This window comes from Drosophila tropicalis, unplaced genomic scaffold, assembly GCF_018151085.1.
Source record: "Drosophila tropicalis isolate 14030-0801.00 unplaced genomic scaffold, ASM1815108v1 contig_1187, whole genome shotgun sequence".
NCBI classification, from domain to species: Eukaryota; Metazoa; Arthropoda; class Insecta; order Diptera; family Drosophilidae; genus Drosophila; species Drosophila tropicalis.
Genome location: NW_027172559.1, coordinates 1,326,488 through 1,346,951, shown reverse-complemented (window position 1 = coordinate 1,346,951; position 20,464 = coordinate 1,326,488). Strand labels below are relative to the sequence as shown.

The 20,464-nt window shown below is 34.8% G+C and overlaps 1 protein-coding gene across 2 annotated transcripts; it reads right to left on the bottom strand.

Annotated features, from left to right (window-relative positions):
• Window positions 1–921: 921 nt before the first annotated feature.
• Lrch (Leucine-rich-repeats and calponin homology domain protein) lies at window positions 922–20,342 on the bottom strand. 2 transcript variants are annotated; one of them, XM_068288403.1, is made up of 8 exons: window positions 19,760–20,342; window positions 8,440–8,957; window positions 7,770–8,377; window positions 7,064–7,703; window positions 6,867–7,004; window positions 6,402–6,479; window positions 4,907–6,073; window positions 922–2,081 (listed from the first exon to the last, which is right to left on the bottom strand). In XM_068288403.1, the coding sequence occupies exons 1-8, from the start codon at window positions 19,995–19,997 to the stop codon at window positions 1,863–1,865; spliced, it is 3,606 nt and encodes a 1,201-aa protein (XP_068144504.1). In that variant the 5' UTR covers window positions 19,998–20,342; the 3' UTR covers window positions 922–1,862. The 2 variants fall into 2 exon arrangements, with proteins under 2 accessions (XP_068144504.1, XP_068144494.1); XM_068288393.1 differs by lacking the exon at window positions 4,907–6,073.
• Window positions 20,343–20,464: the final 122 nt, after the last annotated feature.

The following is a 20,464-nucleotide window of genomic DNA, read 5'->3' as shown; positions in this document are numbered from 1 at the left end:
CCTTTAGCCCATGAATCGACCTTTGTCAACCTTGCCTGTGAGCAGCCACTTTCCGACTAGTAACTATCAAAAAGCTGTGAGCAGGAACATTGTGTATAGTATCCAATTTTTTGGTATAAAGTCGTAAAAGTCATGGAAACAAAACTCTGTTTTAAAGAAAATTGTCTATATACACATAAGAAATTCATCAATATAATAGATATTAATTAAGCCGTACCTACAAGTTTTATCGAACTTTATAGTCTGCGGTTTGGTTTTAGACATGTAAACTAAAAGCAATTATAAAATATTCATATTGAACTCCAAGGTGTGTACAGTTAAAAAAAAAAAACGATTTTGGTGAAGGATCGCATTGCATGTAATGAATGGAAAACTAAAGTAGAATCTGTATATACATACATAAATGATTCATTTTAACTTGCTATTCTGCTTTGAGGGTAACTTGAAGTTGGGAGGTGTATGTATCAAGGAGACTTTTCAATCACGTATACGCAGTGTTGCAAAATTGTTTCAATTTTTTTTTAATTCGACCAAAAAAGAAACCTAAGACAATTAGCAAACAGGCTTACCCTGTTTTTAAGGGTGCCAAATGCACATAATTATTTATTTATTACCTATACTTAGAGACTTAGCTTTTGTGGTACTTAGTACTGATTCTTTATACACCTCTAATAACCGATAAATGATATTCGAAATATCCGAAATAGAGAAATTTGTAACCGATTTAACTGATAAAAAACGGCGGAGTAATGAGCAATCGCTGGTTGTATCTGTTGTCGGGTATATAAATTTCAGAAAATTCACAAAACTTAACTTTAGTCTTTATGTCAATAAAAGTGCAAGTCTAACTATTAAAGAATTAATTTATATAGGTACTTTTGACTCTTTCAGATTTTCACGAACATTAACAAAACTACATAATTATGGATAATATTTTTTCACTTTTATTTTCAATTTCTTTCACTATATTTTTGAAGACATCTTCACAATATCTAATGCAATTCGATACGGTATAAATGTATAAATCGTATGACTAAGCTACATAATAAATATGTCATAAGAATAATTTGAAAGGGAGATGTTTCGAGATGTTCATTTTGGCTTGTCAACACAAAATTGAGGGCTAAGCATAACTCTCTAATTTAATAAATGGTTTATTTGCCGTTTCTTATAACTATTTTTTTTTTTGTTTTTAATTTCTTTTAATATTTATATGTAGATAAGTCGATTTGGATACTTAAAACAGTATTCTCGGTATTCAAAAATTGTTTGGCCAAAAAGGATTGCCTTTCCGTTTTTGTATGACACATTATGTATATAAATGTATATGTTTATGATAATAATGGATACGTAAAGTATATATATATAAATAACAAAAACAAATGTGATTATAACATTTGAAAATGGTAAATTATGCAAATATATGCCATGGCTGACTAAAATACTTATTAATTCATAAACGGTAACTAGTTTTCAATTCAGTTCCGAAATTATATAATAAATACATTTTGACTTTTTGTTTTTCTCTCTTGTTTTATAGATAAACTAAAATTCGTTGGTTCTTTGTGTACGTGTACGTATGTATGTATGCATGTATGTATGTATGCATGTATGCATGTGTGAATGTGTGTTTTGTGATATTTTTTTTTTTTTTTGGTTTATGTGTATTTACATAAATAAATAAGCTACATGCCGAAAAAATGTAACAAAACTATACTTAATTAAAAAGTAACTACAAATACAACAAAAATTGATGATGATGGCTTTTCAGTGTCGCTTGTTTTTGCTCCTCGTTGTCGGCTTTCTGATTTTGTATCAAAAATTTACTTCACGTGTCAAAAGACTTTTATGTTACTCTCAGATTAGGTCAATGTTGGTGTCGGTGACAATGTTGCACGTGTTGTTCGAGTTGGTGACTTTGTCGGTGTGGCCGCTCCACTATTGTTGCCACTCCCTCCTCCTCCAGCACCAGTGGCTGCTATTAAACCGCTGCCGTGTAGACGAAATAGTTCACCCACTGTAATGGCCACCTGAACAGCTCCTTTCCCTTCCAGGACATCGGCAGCACAGCAAATTAGATTCTATAAGAATGAAATGTTTCAATTATTTGCAACAAATTACATTACAACAAACAAATACATCTTAGGCAAACAAAAAAAATTAGTTACAAACCTGACAACAACAACTACAAACATGTAATGAGAATTTTCTGTGTATGTGTCACCCTCAAACTGTGTCTACAATGTTTGAAAGACATTGCACGCGGTTTGTGTCTTTGCTAAAGCTCACAGTGGCCATCAAACTTGCTAGTAGTCAAAACAATTTTTGTTTATTATGTTTTTGTTTTTATTTTCCTTCTCTATATGTGTGGTATATATATTTTCCTGGTTTTTCTTTAATTTTCAAATAGCGCTTAATGGAATTGTTACTTGTGCTTACAATAAATGCAACAGTTTTGATTGGAAGTTTTTTAATATCTTCATTATTTTTTTTTGTAATTTCAAAAGGTTTATACAATTTGGCTTTGTTCCATTTTGAAAAGTTGGCAATATATATTTCTGTCTGTATATATAGGCTCTTGATGTCGTGTGTGTATATATATATATTTGTTAAATATGGTTTATAAAAAGTTATTATTGAAATTTCTAAGCATTTTCAATTTTGTATTTCATAATTTTGTTAGACAAAATATATACCCTCCTTATTCTTCTCCTCTATCTTGTTGATAAATATATATATTTATGATTTCTGAATGTTACAGATTGTGCTTCTTGTAGAAATTTGATTAGATTTTGTTTGTTAGGTTTTTTTTTTTTAAGTACAATACGCATAAATGAATTAGGAATGTAAGTTAGCACAAATTATATATAGAGATTATATAGTTATATATTTATTAGTTATTTTTAGTTAACATATTCATAACTAATCGGGGGTTTTTATGAATTTTCAATACATTTTCTTTTTGATGAATTAATAGAAATTTTGTTGTCTTTTACAATTTTCATTTAGAGTTATAAACTGAAGTGAGAACTACTGCGAAATACGATTTGAGAACGCAGATTGAAATTTAAATGAAAAAAAACTGCTCTTAATACATATATAATTCATATGTAAACAGTCAAAGGCACTATTTTTAACTGATTTCTTTTAGTTTTCTTTTGGTTTCGATTTTGTTCTTTCTATTTCATGTTTCAGAATGTGCTTTGAAAGTGCATAAAATGTTGTTGATGTTGTTCCAAATTGTCAGCCCAAAATTGAAGTGACTTATTTTGTTGTGAATAGAATTTTAAAATATTTTCATATAATGTGATTTGATATTTTCCAAGTGTTTATTCAACTTTATAAATAAAAAAGTTTCTTGTGTTTGATCTTAAGTTTTGATTCTAGTTTTTTGCTTTAAATTGCAGTTTAGTTTTTTCTATTTTTGGAACAACTTCACAATGATTGGCTTCTCTTAATTGGTTTTGGTACATTGGTATTTATAACTATTTCACGCTCTATTCTTTCATACAACTATTTTTCTTTTTGTTTTTGTCCCTGCATCGATTTGTCGAATATAAACCATCCAATAAACCATTTTTACCTTCACTTTTCTTATCCCTTGGTTAGAGGGTTTTCTATAACAATGCTCATTACTTTTATATCTTACGGATCTACAGCACTGGATAACTCTAACTAACTATGTATATATATGTATAGCTACAAAAGTTGTGTGTCTGTTGTCTTTTAGGAATATTAAACATAAATAAATTAGTTGGTTTGTTTGTTTTGTTTAGTTCGTTGTAACTTATGTTAAAATTTTTTGTGAAATGAAATCAAGCGTATTTTGTGTCCGTTTCGTTTCTTTCAAATTCAATGTCAGTACAGCACGCAAAACGTGTTAATAAATATAAATTAAGCAAGGGTTCATATAAGATTGAATTTGATTTTCTTTCGTATTTCGTTTTTGGTTTTTTAGAGTTCAACATTTTGTGATGAACTAGGAATATGTGTGTGTGTGAGTGGTTAAGTCGTGTATACATGTATAAAATCTCACTTGCTCAAAATTTATCTCATTTTTAGAAGAAAGTTTGGGGATTCACAATGAATATTGGGGGAAAACAGCTGCCTAAATGTTTCTTGGACTTAATAATCTCATAATTTCGATTTTAGACTAAAATCTTACAAAGTTGAACTTACTTTAAAAAGTTTATAATTTAACTTTTTTTAAGATATCTGCGCGTTGCTATGTAATATATTGATCAGAGCTGCACAATTTGATTTTGCTTTGCCGTATTCTAAAGCTACATTGGAATTATTTCGTACAAAGGGTTTTGACATATTTTCTAGAACATTGTGCTTATATATTACACCTAATGTAAAGAAAATACAAGAAAGTTGGTAAAATTGTCATCTGCCTTGGAGAATTTAAAGTTTTTATTTTTGAGAATTCATTTCTCACTGCTTAAGAATCTAAATTTATGGAATATATACCTATTCTGATCATTAAGGTTCCCTTTTTCATTTGTGAATCCCCTTTCCTCGCCTTCCATTTTATGATTAAATTCTAGATTAATTTTATTTTTTTAATACAAAAATTGATGTACATTTTCAAAAGTCTTTGGGTCGTCACAAATAAATGCCTCGAAATGAAATTGTCCTCTCAGGTTTTGTGTCACTTAAATATATATAAATCTGTATATATCTGTGTATATATGTATGTATATAGGCTATAAGTACTATGCGCTTAGTTATCTAAGAAAAAAGCAGCCTCAAGAACTCACTACCAAGTTAAAAAATGTGTTTTGTTTTCGTTTCTCACCTAAGCTTCTAATAAAGAGCGGGGGGAGGGGCAATATTAAAGGCAAGCCAGTTTAAATACTGAAATCTAATTCAATCATTGCTAGTCAGGCAATGGAAAGAATACCAGCCAAAGAAAGGTAAACATAAAAACGCACGACAATATTATGGTGAGTGTATGAGAGTCATGTTTTAAGAACGAATTGCCAGAATCATGAGTTTTTAATAACTGTTCCAATTTTTGCTTTTGCTCCAGTTTTAGTGTGACCTTCTGCTGATGTTGATGTTGATGGTGGGGCTGCTGCTGCTGCTGGTGTTGTTCGCCCACACGATAGATGCTAAAAACCTCCAGTTTTGGTTTGGTTAAACCATTTTGCTCAAAGAATTCAATTCGCTTGAAAAGGGTTGGTGTTGAAGTTGGGTTTGTTGTTGTTCCCAATGTTGATAGCTTCTTCTCCTTTTCCTTTTGATCTTTCTCATCGATAAGCTGATAATGACCAGCCGGTCCAGCCGAGGCCACATCATGCTCATTCTCCACAATGGTTTGCAATCCACTACCACTACCAACGACGCTACTGTTACGATTGTTATTATTGTTGCTTGTTTGAAAACTATGCTGGCCGTGAGCACTTAAAAGATTATTCTTAATTCTCTCATATGTCTTTTGCTTGGCCTGCCTAAGCAAGTGACTCATGGTGCCGGCCAATTGGCTTTGCTGCTGATGCCTGCTGCCTGGTGGCAATTCATATAATTTACATTTAACATGACCACTTCTATCATGATCATCATCATCACCATCATTATTATCCTTATTATCAATAAGATCATCATCATTGTCATCAGGATTTTGTATTATTTTTTGCATATGCGCTTGTGCTTTTTCACAATTCTCATATAAAACATGTTGTAATTGTTGCTGTTGTTGTTGCAACATCTGTTCTTGTTGTTGGATGCAGGAGGAGATTGATTGCTGCAGTTTCAATTGTAACTCTTGCTGCTGTTGCAGATAGCGCATATGCTGATGATGTGGATTCGCATCAAGGGCTATCAGAGCGGCCACAGTGCGAAGCAGGGCCAAAGCATTTGGCACCTGTCCTCCACTTGTCTTTAACTGATCTGATTTATTATAATCGTTGACATAGATATCAGCATCATAATCATCGTCAGCACGTGGTGGTGGTTGCTGCTGGTGGTGCTGCTGTTGTTGTTTTTGTTGTTGTTGTAGCTGCTGCTCATCTTGCTCGGAATGCGGTTCGCATTGTGGTACAACATCTGCACAGGAGCAAATCAACTCCTGCAACCAACACCAATAACAGATTTTATGCATCATTGTTTTGTAACTTTTTTTGGTTTGTTTATATCTATGGGAGGTAGGTGTTTGTGTGTAGGTGTATGTCTGTCAGTGTGTGTGTTGTGTGTGAGTGTGTGTATCCATGTTTCTGTGGGTGTTGTGTTTTGTGGGTGGGCAACAACTTACAACTTAACTCTACTCGGTTAAAGCAGTAAAAGCAAAGCCAAAGCAAAGACTACAAAAATTTCAAAATCTTAAACTCTATACCATTCTATATACACTAGTATATGTCTTAATTCTTAGATTAATAAACATCAAAAGGTTTACATACCTCATCTACCCCGATGCGACGACAAGCTTCCAAAAAGTTATCCACATTGCGACGACAACGGGCCATGGTGAGTTTATTCTATTAAAACAAATAAAATAATTATTGGAATATTTTCATAAAGAAATAAATTCACAAAAGGACAAAAAAGTTGGCACTCAAATCCAATCTAATTGACAAAATCTAAGAAAAAGGTCGTGATCAGCAAAAAACGACCGAATGTTTAATTAAAGTTTAAGCATAAAAAAGTGAAACAAGAAATTGTTCCAAATTAATTCAAGATTTGGGTTATTTTGACTAATATCTTAGTTAGTTACAGTTGCCGTTTACCAACTGTATACATAGTTAAAGTATCAGACCAACCACAAGTAATTTTATTATCCAACGTTTTTTTAATTCTTTTGGCAAACTAAAATGGTTGTTGCTTTTCAAGTAAGGCCAACCAATCGATTCCCTATTTTTACTCACCACTCCCGGCGATGGAACATGAATGCTGGCCACCGAACGAGGACGCACATAATTAGCCAAATGACAAAGTATAACGCCATCGGTAAGAGATGAAGCAATATCCTCTGGTAATGTCATCTTTAAACGCGTTTCAATAATCTGAAATAAAGACAAAAAATTAATCTTAATCAAGTCGAATCGAATTACAACTTTCTTACACTCCGCAACTGGGACATTAATTCGGTTTCCTCGCGCTGACGATCGAATTCCCGACGCATTGTGAAGCTCAGCTTCTCGGCGGGTATGTCATGATTCCATGTGACTGTGCGATGAGTTTTCACAGTGGTCAGTTTGACAGTTGTGGTGCTGCTACTGCTGATGGGTGACTTGATGACACTGCTGGCTGAAGTACCATTGGACGTAAATTTACCATTGTTATTGCTATTGTTTGGGACACCATTTTTCATGGGGCTATGCGGCTTCACATAGCCTAGACAATCGGCGTTATTGGCATGAGGTGGAGACGATGATGATGATGATGATGAGGTGGACGAAGTGGAGGAGGATGAAGAGCTGATAAGTTGCTCTGACTTATGGGCCATTAGTTCGGTGTTACGTGATGGTATCACCTTCTGTATGGGTTTCTTTGGTATGACTACTTCATCAATTCCATTGCCATTGCCATTGTGACCACTTGGTTGCTTCATTATGGACTTGGGCAGTGTGTTTGAACCATTGGTCAGACGTGATGGTGATGGAATATCTTCATCATTGGGACTATGATTGGCATTGGGATGCTTTTGCTTGTAAATGCTAATTTCCTGATTACGCTGCTGCTTCAGTGCCTCTTTATACTCTCTAAAAAAGAAACAATAAAAATTAAGTACTTTAGGCACTTGGAAGAAAGCTTTTTAATTCGTTTACTTGTAGGTCTGTATGTTGTTTAAACTTTTATTCAGTTTGCCATTACTGCCATGCACACTCCTTTCCTGATGATCCAACATTAGATCATCATGTTCATGATCGGGTGATGAACCATTGCTAGAGCTATATTCAAGTGTCCTTTGCTTGCAGGGCGATGACGTGGGCGACACCCCAATTGCTGCACCATTGACACCAGCACTCAATGTAATACTCTCGTCCACAATGGTGCTCGTACTGGAGGTCAATGATGCATCCATGAGATCGGCACTCAGTGCTGGATGAAGTGCACTGGGAGCCACAGCTCGCGGCAAAGTGGAACTATGCAATGGCGAATCGGTTTTAGATTTACCGCCTGGAGCATCATGCGACCAGCGCTTATCCAGGCCATCACTAGTGCTATAACCCGAGTCGATCTGATGCCGTGCCACATGACGCTGCTGATTGCTGCTGCTACTGGCCTCCAGCACATTCCCGCTGGAGTTGTGCCGTGGTGCTCGTCTCAAGGTGGTATAACCATCATAGTTGCCACCCGAACGTGAACCCTTCTCGTCCTTGGTGGCTTGCGTCTCCAAAAACTTAAAGACATGCACCAGTCCCCTTTTGCAGAGCTAAAAAAATAAACAAGAGATTATTTTGTTTCCACTTTTTTAGGGAGATATTTTTAGCTTACGCTTGCCGGCGGCGAGGTCAATGGATTGTTTTCCAGCTGCAGTTCCACCATTGTGCCCATGTGACGTATCTCGAGGGGAAGACTAGCAATGCGATTGTTACTCACATCCAGGCTAACCAAACTCAGGCAGGTCAACTCCCTGGGTAAGTACATCAGTTGATTGCTTCTCAGCGACAGCGAACGCAGCGATCTCAGCTCACCCAGGCGAGCGGGCAGGGCCGCCAGTTGATTATATGAGGCATCCAGCTCGGCCAGCGTCTGATCCAATCTTCCCAATTCATCGGGCAATGTGGCCAGACGATTATTCGACACCAGAAGTACTTGCAGTGGCAGAAAACAAATCTCTCGCGGTAATGAGGATAATTGATTGCTACGCAAATCTAAATACGTCAATGACGACAACTGTTTCACCGACTCGGGAATACTTCGTATGGCATTGTGATAGAGCAACAATGTCTCCAGGAAAGCAAATGTTGTGATTTCCTCGGGTAGTTCACAGAATCTATTTCTGGAGAGATCTGGAATCAAGAGGGAAGGAAAACGTGACATTAATGAGGAAACAGACAAAACAAAACTATGCCCAGATGGGGAGAGGCCGAAATTGGGAGTCAAACAACAACAAAGTCTTCCCTTATCAAGCTCCACAACAGACAAGACCAGACCAGACCAAATCAGGCAGGCAGGCAAACAGGCAGGCAGGCGGGCACATTCCCATTTGCCGCCACGCCACACTGGAGCGCATGACCTCAATTTGGCTTGCCACACACAAAAACAACAAAAAATTAAACAAAACTCAAAAACTGGGCAAGTGCGTTGCGGGTAACGAGTTGCTGTGGGCAATCGTGGAGGAGTGAGCAATTAATTTAACTAAATGAATTTGCATGCGAAATGAACGCAAACAACAAGCTATGACTTAACAGCGGTTGGTTGGTTGGTGCCCAATCGCTCAAGGGAGGTGCTGGAGGTAGTAATCCAGCCCCAAGAGCGAACAGAAGGGCAAAATACTGTGTATACATAATTATGTACACGAAATTGTGCGTAAAACTTAAAAGATCTGATGATGTGCTGGAGCTGCTAGTACAGAAAATTAAATTTTCGGTAGAATCAATAATAAATTTATATATGTATAGCTGGGGTGTAAACAATATACATATATACATACATTATATTTATTATAGATTGTGTAGCCTAATTAGATAGGGAAATTTGTAACGGCTACTGACTGCGTTTGCATAGATAAATAAACTATTGGAAATTAGTTGGAACCATTATCGGGATATTCCAGAAAAATAATTTAAAACTATAAGCAGATCAATTGCAGATAAACTATCAATCAATTCTCCATAAAATTTTGAATATTTACTTTGGAAACTTGAATACACTTAAGATTGTTTTGTATAAACAAGAATTCAGTCATGGGAAAAAGTTTTCAGCGACCCTTTATGTAAAGTTTTCTACAGCTTGTGAGAATCTTTACTTCCAACTTATCATCAAATAGTAAAACGAATAAAATTTGTGCTATCGGTTTCCTTTTGAAAACGGAAACTAGAATGCGCCCGTTCCTATCCTTTCATTACAATAAGGCCTCTAATTGATTTTTCTAAGTTACTCTAAATTCGTATGAATACTTAACTATTTTGGAACTTATTTAACGAGGACATCAAAAACCCATTTAAATCTTAAAATTGATTTAGCTCTGACTGACCGACTTGAAAAAAAAAAAACTGATAAGTGTAGGTTTTGTGGCATTTTCAATAGTTTTATTAACGTCAATAAACCAAAATCCACATATGAGATAAAGAAATAAACACCGGTGGAAAGCTTTAAAAAAAAAAAAAAGAAAGAAGAAACCGAAATAGGTTTATTGACTTGTTTTAGTCATTAACTTAATGCACTTAACCAACTATATATGTATGTATGTATGTAAGGCCATTAAGATCTTGGTGTCACATTATGAGATTTCACTTTTCAAGTGAGGGTAAGTAGAACTGGCGACTGGTGACTAACTACTTGTCCAACAGTGCGTATGAAATGAGATTTTTGTGTAATAACCAGCAACAATTTACGAGCTTTAAACCATATTTTCTTTTTCTTTTTTACGCAATTCCAGACATGCAAAATTAAAAATGAAAATGAAAAAAGTATAAATATGTATACATATACAAAAAGCATCCATCAGAGGCAACCACTTGACGAAACTATTGCGAGGTACTTGGCCATAAAAACTGGCTGACGACAGCTTGTTGGCATTATTCGCTGTGATTTACGCACAATAACAGCGAGGTGCGGCATGTCGCGGGGGAATAGCGGAGAGAGCAGGAGTTTTTAGATGGATCTGAACAAAAGCGACTGGCGACCGGCTGCTCTAGGCTTCTCTCTCTCTCTAAGCAGTCGAGTCGAGTCGCCGTCTATGGCTTCCTCCTTATGCATTTAACCCTCCCCCTAGTCAACTTGCATGGACTCAAACATACAAATGGGAACGATGGAGGAGCTTAAGATGGCAATGGCTTCCCTCTAACCAACGTATATATGTATATATATGGGTTGAATGAGTTGAATAAACTTTTGCCATTGCCACATATAGACAGGATGTTGGGTTGACAGGATGATGGGATGATGACATCCAGAGATGCCTCTTTGATTATTCAATGCGGAAATTGGATTTCCCTTCGTTATTTCGTCACAGAAAAAATTTGCAAGGAATTGGCACAATCAGCTGGGACTGACTTTGTACTTTGAACCTGCCACATGCTGCATTCTACTTTGGCCTGCCTACAGCTTGCCGCATCTGCATTCTAGGTGAACTGGCGTCCATCCAATTATACCGGTTCTTTTCTTTCTCTCTCTCTTTTTTTGGCTAAATGGCTTTTTGCCAAAGAGATTCTAAAAACAAAACAACGTGTCTATATGTACACTTGTTGTTTTCCATGTATCATGTGAAATAAATCAAATTTTTTTAAGTTTTTGTCGCGTCGTCAAAATTGGTTCAGTCTTTTGGGAATATATTTTTTTCTTCTTGGTATTTCCCGCATACTCACACACAATCACACACAGACACACCTGAGCCCTGAGTGCGTAAAAAAAAGGGACTCTCATAAATATTGTCAAAACAAAATGTCCTGCCATGGCACACACACCGACAACCGACAATTATCGAAATGCATCTAGGGTGCGGCAGCTCAGTCAGAGATTTTCCTACTTTTTTACTGCTGTTTTTTTTTTTTTTTTTTTTTTGGGAGTGCCCAAAATTTCAACTGAGACAACAAAAAGTAAGCAGTTTTTAATGGCAGGTAGTCGACCAATAAAATATCCACTGGAACAGTTTATCAAAAGATATATAGAATTGAAATTTTAAATAATATTAGATTTCCATAATCAAAAGTTATTCATTTCTCAGTAGGTAATACCCCTTTAATTTTTCTGATTGAGATATTTGAATAGTAAGTTAAACGAGTACAAGGTTTTAGTAAATTAGTTAATGTTTTGCAAAGCGTTTAAATTGTTAGCAGTCATCAAAAAATATAATCGAAATGCCTATTATAAGATTTACATGAAGAAAAGGTCCAAGAAAGTCCATGGGAAACATTAAAATGTTTTTTCTTGAACTTATTGATACTCTTTATGTCAAAATTGCAATCTTTAAAGTCTTCATTGGCTGGTGGGCACTTGAAATATGTTCTAGTGACTTTATTCAAAAATATACAAATATCGATCGAGTATACAAATTTTTCTTGGAATTAAATAACGAATGAAATTATTAGAGTGAAATAATTAAGAATAGAAATTTCTTTCTTTTATAAATGCAGTAGACAGCTGCGTAGGTTAATAAATGTAGGTTTTTGTTTTGACCTTTTAATATCATTTGAAAACAAAACTGAAACTACCCAAGGTTCAACTAATCACAATGTTTTAAACTTCACAAATTTCTATATAATTTAAGTAGAATACAGTAAGAGCTGTCGCGCCGCTGTATGCAATTTTTCTAGGATTACATTTCATTTTTTATCGTGATATATAGTAATCAATATCAGCATTCTTAAGCTTAAGTTGTTTTTTTAAAAAAAAAGGCTTCTCAACCGGTTTGCATTCCCGTTTAGTTGAGAGGAAAACCTGCAGAAGAAGCAGCCTAACAACAGCTTTCAGTGGGTAAAGTTTTCAATCAAGATATTACTCATGCAAATATTTTGTTCTTCCTCTATTCTTCTACACGGTATGCAGACGACGCGCCATGACCCTTCTCTGGGTTCGCTTTTTTTTTCAATTTTATCCACACATTTTTGAAGGGTATGCAGGTTTTTTTTTGCATTTATTGTGGGTCTCCCCGGAAGCAAGGAAAAATTAAATTGATGGCGCTACAAACGACATTTTGGCAAATGGAGCTGAGGCTAGCCATGTGGGCGTCAAAGAGTCTAACCACGTGCTTTAACCGTCGTTGCTGCTTTTTACATACATTTATGGGTACAACAGCATTTTATATAGAAATATGTATATATATATAAGTATACATACATATACATATGTAAATATTTATATGTGAGCACATTATGGGTGAGTGGCATGGAGGATGAGGTCGACCACTCCATGTCCGTTATTATGTTTGTTTAGTGCTTCTCTCTCTGTGGCCATTAAGGGCCAAACACAGTCAGCTCTATTGATGGATTTATTGAAAACAAATTTCAGTTTATTACACAAACGGAAGGCCTCTCCAAAAACAAAAGTGGAACGCTAAAATTGATATATGAATCATCATCATTGAGAATTAATAAAACAAAACATATTGAATATTTCATCAGAGTTCCCAAAAGCTGTCTGAAATTGAAGTAAATGGAAATAACTGAAGAGAACGCTGGCAATTGGTTATGCAATAATTTCGATGAACTATGACAATATAAAAAGTCATTCAATTCAAACGAAATTTTCACAATTCAATTGTTAATACTTAAATATTTAGGTCAAGTGGTTCATTAAAATTCTGCAAGCCAAATTGTAAAAACTTGAGTAAAAAGGCACCTGAAGTTGAAGCAAAAATTTATCGAAAGAAAATCTAACGAGGTCTGAGTTGCATTCAATGAGATTTAGATTTCAAATTGGAGGTAACAAATGGCAATATCTTTAGACACATACAAATAGGCTAATACAATTAATTAAAACCGAATTAGTTTCAAAATAAACTTCTGAATCAGGCAGTAAACTGCCGTATGTATAGAAATCAATAAAAACAATCGTTGAAATTTGAACAATAGAATTTCAATTAGCGTCTTTGCATTACCCAAAGTCAGCTGTAGTATCTGTCTTGGTAATTTTCTTACGATCTGAAAGCACAAAAGTTGAAAAATACACAACATTTGCTCAATTCTTATTTATATTTGGAAATGAAATAATACATTTGAAAAGTTGAAAAACTTATTATTGAAATTGTCAAGTAGTTTTATATGGCAATAATAGATTTTCCGCCTTAAAAATTAATGGATTGACACAATCATAAGTTTTTTGTATCTAGTTCTATAATTTCTTTGGATTTTTCAAAGTTCAGACAAAAATTATAAATGAATGATTAAGGAATTTTCAAGTTTTACTTAATTTCTTTAATTTTGCAGTAAATATAAAACAAATACTAAGAAAATTAACCTTTTATTAAACACATAATTAAACGACCTTTTTGATTAACTAAAAATTTGACTTCAAGTTCGAACTGGGCCTGGTCTTAAGAACTAAAATCGGGACCATCTCTGACTGATGTCAAAGTATGTAAATAAAAGTAATTCCGAAATAATTATGTTCATTTTATTAGGCACAACAAATAATTTTAGGTCTCCAAATCAGTTTGCAAACATAAGAAATAAAAATGAGTAGCCATTCAAAAAGAATTCCCAAAGATTCTAATGTTTAAATGACGTAAGACTTTCGACTAACTTTAATGCGTAGTTAAGTTTCTTTTGAATTTTAGAGGATTTCAATCGAGGGGTAAGGAAAAATGTATGTTTATTTATAAGTTTTGTTATTTTGTATTATTCAAATAAAGTTTCTTGATATGCTAAGGCATTATCGCAAGAATTTATACATATATAAATACATATATACAAATAACTCAAATGGCAAGTATACATTTCCATATAAGTGCATGAAAACGACTTTCAGCCTATGCCAGCCATAAGGAGCGACAACGACGTCTTTGAACAATCAACTTGAAGCAAAACTAATCAAAACAAGAGGGTAGACAGACCACCACCCCCCTTTCGCACATAAATTGATTACAAATTTGTATTTTTCTTTTTTTCGATGGGAAATACTTTGTGATTCTTTGGTATGTTTATTTTATACACTGCAATTTCGCGTACTTCTTCTTTGCTTAATGTTCCTTAATCATAAAGCAAACAATGTGAGTTTACCAAGTGTAAACATTTGTTGTTGCAGAGGGAGGGGCACGTCGTCGTACTTTTACCCGAGATATCGATGATATTGTAGATCAAGAATGTTTTCCTTTTAAAAATTTTACAGCTGTTTGTTCTCTTTGCATAGTTTCTCACCCCAAATGCAAACAAATTCTTTCTATTTATTTGCCACTGCAACATCGTAATTCAATATCAAATTTTCACCAGCTGCCACCGTTTCTTTAGGTCTATATTTCGAGTAATATAACGCGTGCTATGCTTCTTTCTCTCTTTTTTTCTTCAATTAAAATTAAATTGTTTATGCCGCCGCCCGTCGACTATTCTCAGCAATTAATTAATGCTTACATTTAGAAAAAAATTTTCTTGAATCTTTATGAATGACTCAAACGAAAAAATTCTTTTAGCATTATCTGTGTCAAGTTTGCATTGCCCTCGATTTGTGGAAAGATAGCTAGACATTTATCTCCTTCTTCTTACCCTTCCTCCCTCCCTCACTCTCGCGACTTTTATTTATAGCTTGATAAAGATAAGCTGCAAAACAAGATTGCATAAATAAACTGCATTTTATCAAACGATTCTTTTGTTTGCAACAATCAAGCAAACTAAAGAGGTGAGAATTAACGTCAATTGCAACACTATTCATTATGTAAATTAAGGCAATTTACGGCTAATTTGTAGAGAATGCGAAAAGAAGAAAGAATGCCATTAAAATGATATTATTATGTTTTTTGTATTAATCGACCATTTAGAAAAGTTTCTAAAGGAAAATTACTTAGTGATGGCAAATAAATATCAAGAATCGGTTATTCAACGATTAGTCATCCCGATTAATCGAAGAAATGTAAAAAAAAATGATTAATCAAAAGATTTCATTTAATATTGTCTGGTTTTTAATATTTTAATTTACGAATTTACAAAGAGTAGAATGGAAAAGTGGATACTGATTAATCTGTTCCCATTTTCAGTGAAACGGAAAAAAAGATCTTTACCTTTAACTAATTTAGTAAAGGGAAACAATAACGACATGCAAAAATGTATAAAGTTAGGTTAGTCCTGAAATTAAGACGCATTAATGGACGTTTATATGGCTAAATATATCTTCATTTATGTATTTTAGACTTGATACTAAGATAGGATTTTAGAAAAGAATTTCTTTTTAATCTTAGGTCCAAATATGATTTTTTATATAACTAAACCTTAATTTAGAAGAAGAACTCCTTTTTAATATAAATAATATATAGATGTTAACAAAATAAATGAAAAGAAAATGAAAGGCTTAAAATTCTATCTCATTTGGGGCAAAGATTCGGAAGGGATTTAATGCAAGTCTTACTTATCGTCTTTCAGATGAGTTAAACAGTTAAAAGGATATCCCTATTTTAACATGACGAAATGAGTGTCGATGATGTATCTTATTACAGCAACTGATTCAAACGATTAGTTTTTGTTTTGTTGACCCACGTAACTTTAAGTCTTTTACGATTTTTGAGCTCTTGATTTGTAAGAGTTGAAAATGACTTCCGCTTTTGGTTCCCTTCACTCTATTAAGTTTCTGTTTATGGTTCAATGCGTTTTGTGGCCATTTTGGGATTCTCCGCGTTACGCGAGGCTGCCACACAACATTTCATTGAGTCATCAGCCATCAACTGCGGCACTTTTCTTTTGCGTAGGCGTGACTAATTACTAATTAAAGTGTTTGGTGTGAAAGAACATGTTTTAGAGAGAGACAAAGAGAGAGTGAGAGACTCCGACTAAAAAGGTGTTGGTCTGTCTGATAAATATTTTATAAATATTTCATTCAAAATAAACAACCACCATCCACTTTAGTGAAAGGTTTCATGTTTCTACCACTTGGCTAAGAAATCAATTCCAAGTATACATAAATAAAAATGGAATATTCTTAAGCATAAAAGATTTTTGCAACCCCCAAATGGGAACATTTTCTTTTGCCTTTGTCTGTGTGTGGATGTGGGAGGAAAGCGACCCCATGGACCTGTTTGTTGTCAACATGTTTCCGAATATCATTTGTTTCTGCGGCTGTCCCCCTTTCACTTTTGAAATGCCAGTCCCGTCTAGGGCGAACGTTTAATTAACACGTGCGTCACGTGAAGGCCGGCCGGTTTCCCCCTCCGTTCGCCACACCGGAGAAGTCATGACAAAAGAAGCAAAAACAAAAATTTGCACATCAAGTCAGGAAATTGTTTAAAATAATTGCCTCAAGTTGCAAACGTTGCGGGAATGCAGCTGCCACAAAGAAGAAGTAGCGATGGCAAGAAATGCATACATACATATTAATGACGATAAGTACTTACAAACCTGGCCAAAAAAATAGGTGTGGGCACAATTTTTTCTTTGGTTTTCCAAAAGTCTTCAGAGCTTATTTAGTTGGAAAACCGATCTAATTTTTAGTTAATCCTAGTTCAAAAACATGCTTATATATATTTTTATGACCATGTGTGTCAAGGTGTCGGTAAAGTTTTTTAGTTTGAAACGCTTTTGAAAGCTATATGTAAAAAACTTTGATTTAGAAGAGTCTTAGATTTCACGCTTAGATTTACACACCGATTTGAAAAATAACTTTCATCAGAAAATGTATTAAAAGTTTTTTGAATTTAAGCATTTACACTGAGGGCAGTTCCCCATTTTCCTTTAAATTTCCAACCAACTTTCTGCATTTAATTTTGGAAAATTAAGAACAAATTGCTTACTATTGCCAACATAAAACTGACCTACCTAATAACTAATCCAGATGTCTACAGCATATTTCCATTATGTTTAACTAAATATCTCATAAGTAGACGCATTTTCTAGTAACCTATTTTGAGGTAGATCGTTCTCTTCCGACATAAATTGCAAATGCGTGTGGCTAATTGAAGGTTCGGGCCATTTGGAAGAACTTGTTTTGAGTGACAGACCCAGACAGGCAGTCAGTGTAATTCCATCATGCTGATCAGAAATATATATGAATATATAGGCTGCACTGTGCGTTTCGAAAACAGCTGGGCCACACTTATCTTATCTTTGTTATGGGAGAGAAAAAAAGGTAAGCCAAGTGACGGCGGCGTTGGCTTTGGCAGCTGCGCAGAGAGGTCGAAGACGCGTCGCCGGGGACCACCAGACGACTGTCTGCCATCTGAGGCTGCTGCTAAACAAGAAATGTTTCTGTTTGGGGAGCAGCTTGACAAAACTCCCAAATAATTTCCACTAGTTTTCTGCCGCGGCTGAAGGGGGAAATGCTCTTCTACATCTCTCTCATTCATGCCACTGTGTATCTTTGTGTGTGTATCTGTCATAGTTTTGTTAATGTTGTAAATATGCTTTTCTTTTATTGTTGTTGCTATTGTGTTGCCGTTGTCTTATTTTATTTGTGCTTCGTATAAAAACAGACAACGCTGGCAGAGAGGAAGTCATCAAATATGTTTTGACGGCACGTCTCAATCTCCAGTCCTTGTCAAACTGTTCGTTTAGTTCGTGCTTTGCATGCGCAATGAAAAATACAAGAAAAAAGTGCAACAGAAAGGTTCCTGAAAGACTACAACGTGAGCCAAGCCGCCAGAGATGAAAAATGTTTACGGACAATGTTTCAAAATGGCATCGAACTAATAAAAAAAGACAAAATATCAAATTTTAAATATTCGAAATTTAAATTTTACAAATCGAGCAAACAAAATGTTTGATATGAATCAGAAAAGTATTTCAAAAACAATCAAAATACATAATGTGTTTTATCTAGAATTCTATCTTTTTTAATAAATTCTGGAGAAACATTTACTTTATCATTTTATATTTAGCTATATAAATAAAAAAAAAACAACACTTCTTAACTATGGGTTTCTGTACATATTTGATCATTTTGGGTAGACGTGACACAATGATTAACACAAGGATTAACAAGAACAATAAGTTCCTTTGATTGTTCGAAACTCCTTTAATTTGATATATTTAGAGAAACTAAAAAGCTAAGTTTTTAGCAAAAATTACAACTAATAATTAGCAGTGACCATTTTCAGTGATAGTTTATTATAACGCTTCAGGTTGGCCAAAATTTGGTCCGATTTGTGTTATTAGGATGTAATACTGAATGATAACATAGATTGATATGCATCATTGGAAATATTTTTTTAAACTAAATAACAGCAAACACTAAAATTAGTCATAGCTACTTGGCTTTAAGCTATCATTAAATGATAATGAACCCTCGAATTATGATGCTTAAATAAATTTTAATTGAAATTGCCAACGTCATTTTGTTTTAATTTGGACAACTTGTCAATTAATTTTGATATACAAATTCTATAATATACGATTTATGACAAGTTTTTCTATATAAAAAAATTTATTGTATTTTCAAAGCTATTAATAATTTTTTATAATTCAATTTTTCTTATCGAACGAACGTAAACGAAAAAGAAAGAAAAAACCAAAGACAAAGTGAAAATCGATGCGGTTGCGGCGGCGTCGCCGTGTATGAAAAACAGATGGTTTTCCCAAACCAAATTCCCAGATAGGGTAGGTAAGAAGAGATACAGAGAACAGGAACAGAAACAGGAACAGGAATAGTGCAGTGTGTAGGGGGTGGTTGGTTGGTTGCATTTTGGGCGTGTAACACGAAAACGAAAGTTGGTTGAACTTGAACAGACGGTGGAAAAATTCACTTCACTTGTGTAGTTGGCCGCTGCACTCACTATTATCCACCCAAAGAGAGAGAAAGAGAATAGTGCAAAGTGCAAATGGCAATAATATTATGTCCTTAGGGGCAAAAGAGATGGCATAATGATTCTGCCACAACGTAAGAGAGAGCAAGAAAAAGAGAGAGTGTGTGGTATGAGAGCAGCTGATGGTGATGATGATGAAAGGAGATGGAAATTATTGATTTTCATGAAAAACATAAAAAATATACAATATGTATTTCCTTTTTTCGTACTCACCTGCAATCACCGTGTCGGTGAGTGAATATTTAGTGCCTGTTTTTGGGAAATCCTTTAGCTTGCGATTGGTCAGTATCAATTCGCCACTAAAGTGAGCCTCCTCTAGTATACGCTCCAAGGATCGAGTCAGCTGTGAATGACCCAGCGATGCGGCACCCGATGAAGATGATGATGTGTGGGAGGAGCTGGCCACAGTCCCAATCCCACTGTGTAGGCGATTGTAGACGATGGCAGCCATTCTTTGGCGTGTAGGCGTGGTGGCGTATCAGGGAGAATCAGGAAAACTGCAGCAGCAGCGGCAGCGACAGCAGCAGCAACGCTAGCAGAACTACGTTCAAAGACCTAAATAGTCAAAGCGATTCTTACTTCATTTTGATTAATTTATTTTCTCTTTTTCGCTTTCCTATGGTTTAGCACTTCGACTTGGTCATTGATAAGATTTCTTAGAACTTTTGGTTTTCCTTCATTCGCGTTTGCGGCTTCCTTATCCCCTATTTGCTTCTCTTTCACACTCACACAAACACTGGCACAAGCAACACTATAAACCACCGACGCGCGCTACACGTCCGTACACATCGAAAAAATATTTTGAACTACAAAAACAAAAAACCAAAACAGTGATACCAGATCCAGAAAGAAAAAATACCACAGCAATTTTATCGGATTAAAAGCCATATTCGGCTTTTATCGATATTTATAGATTTT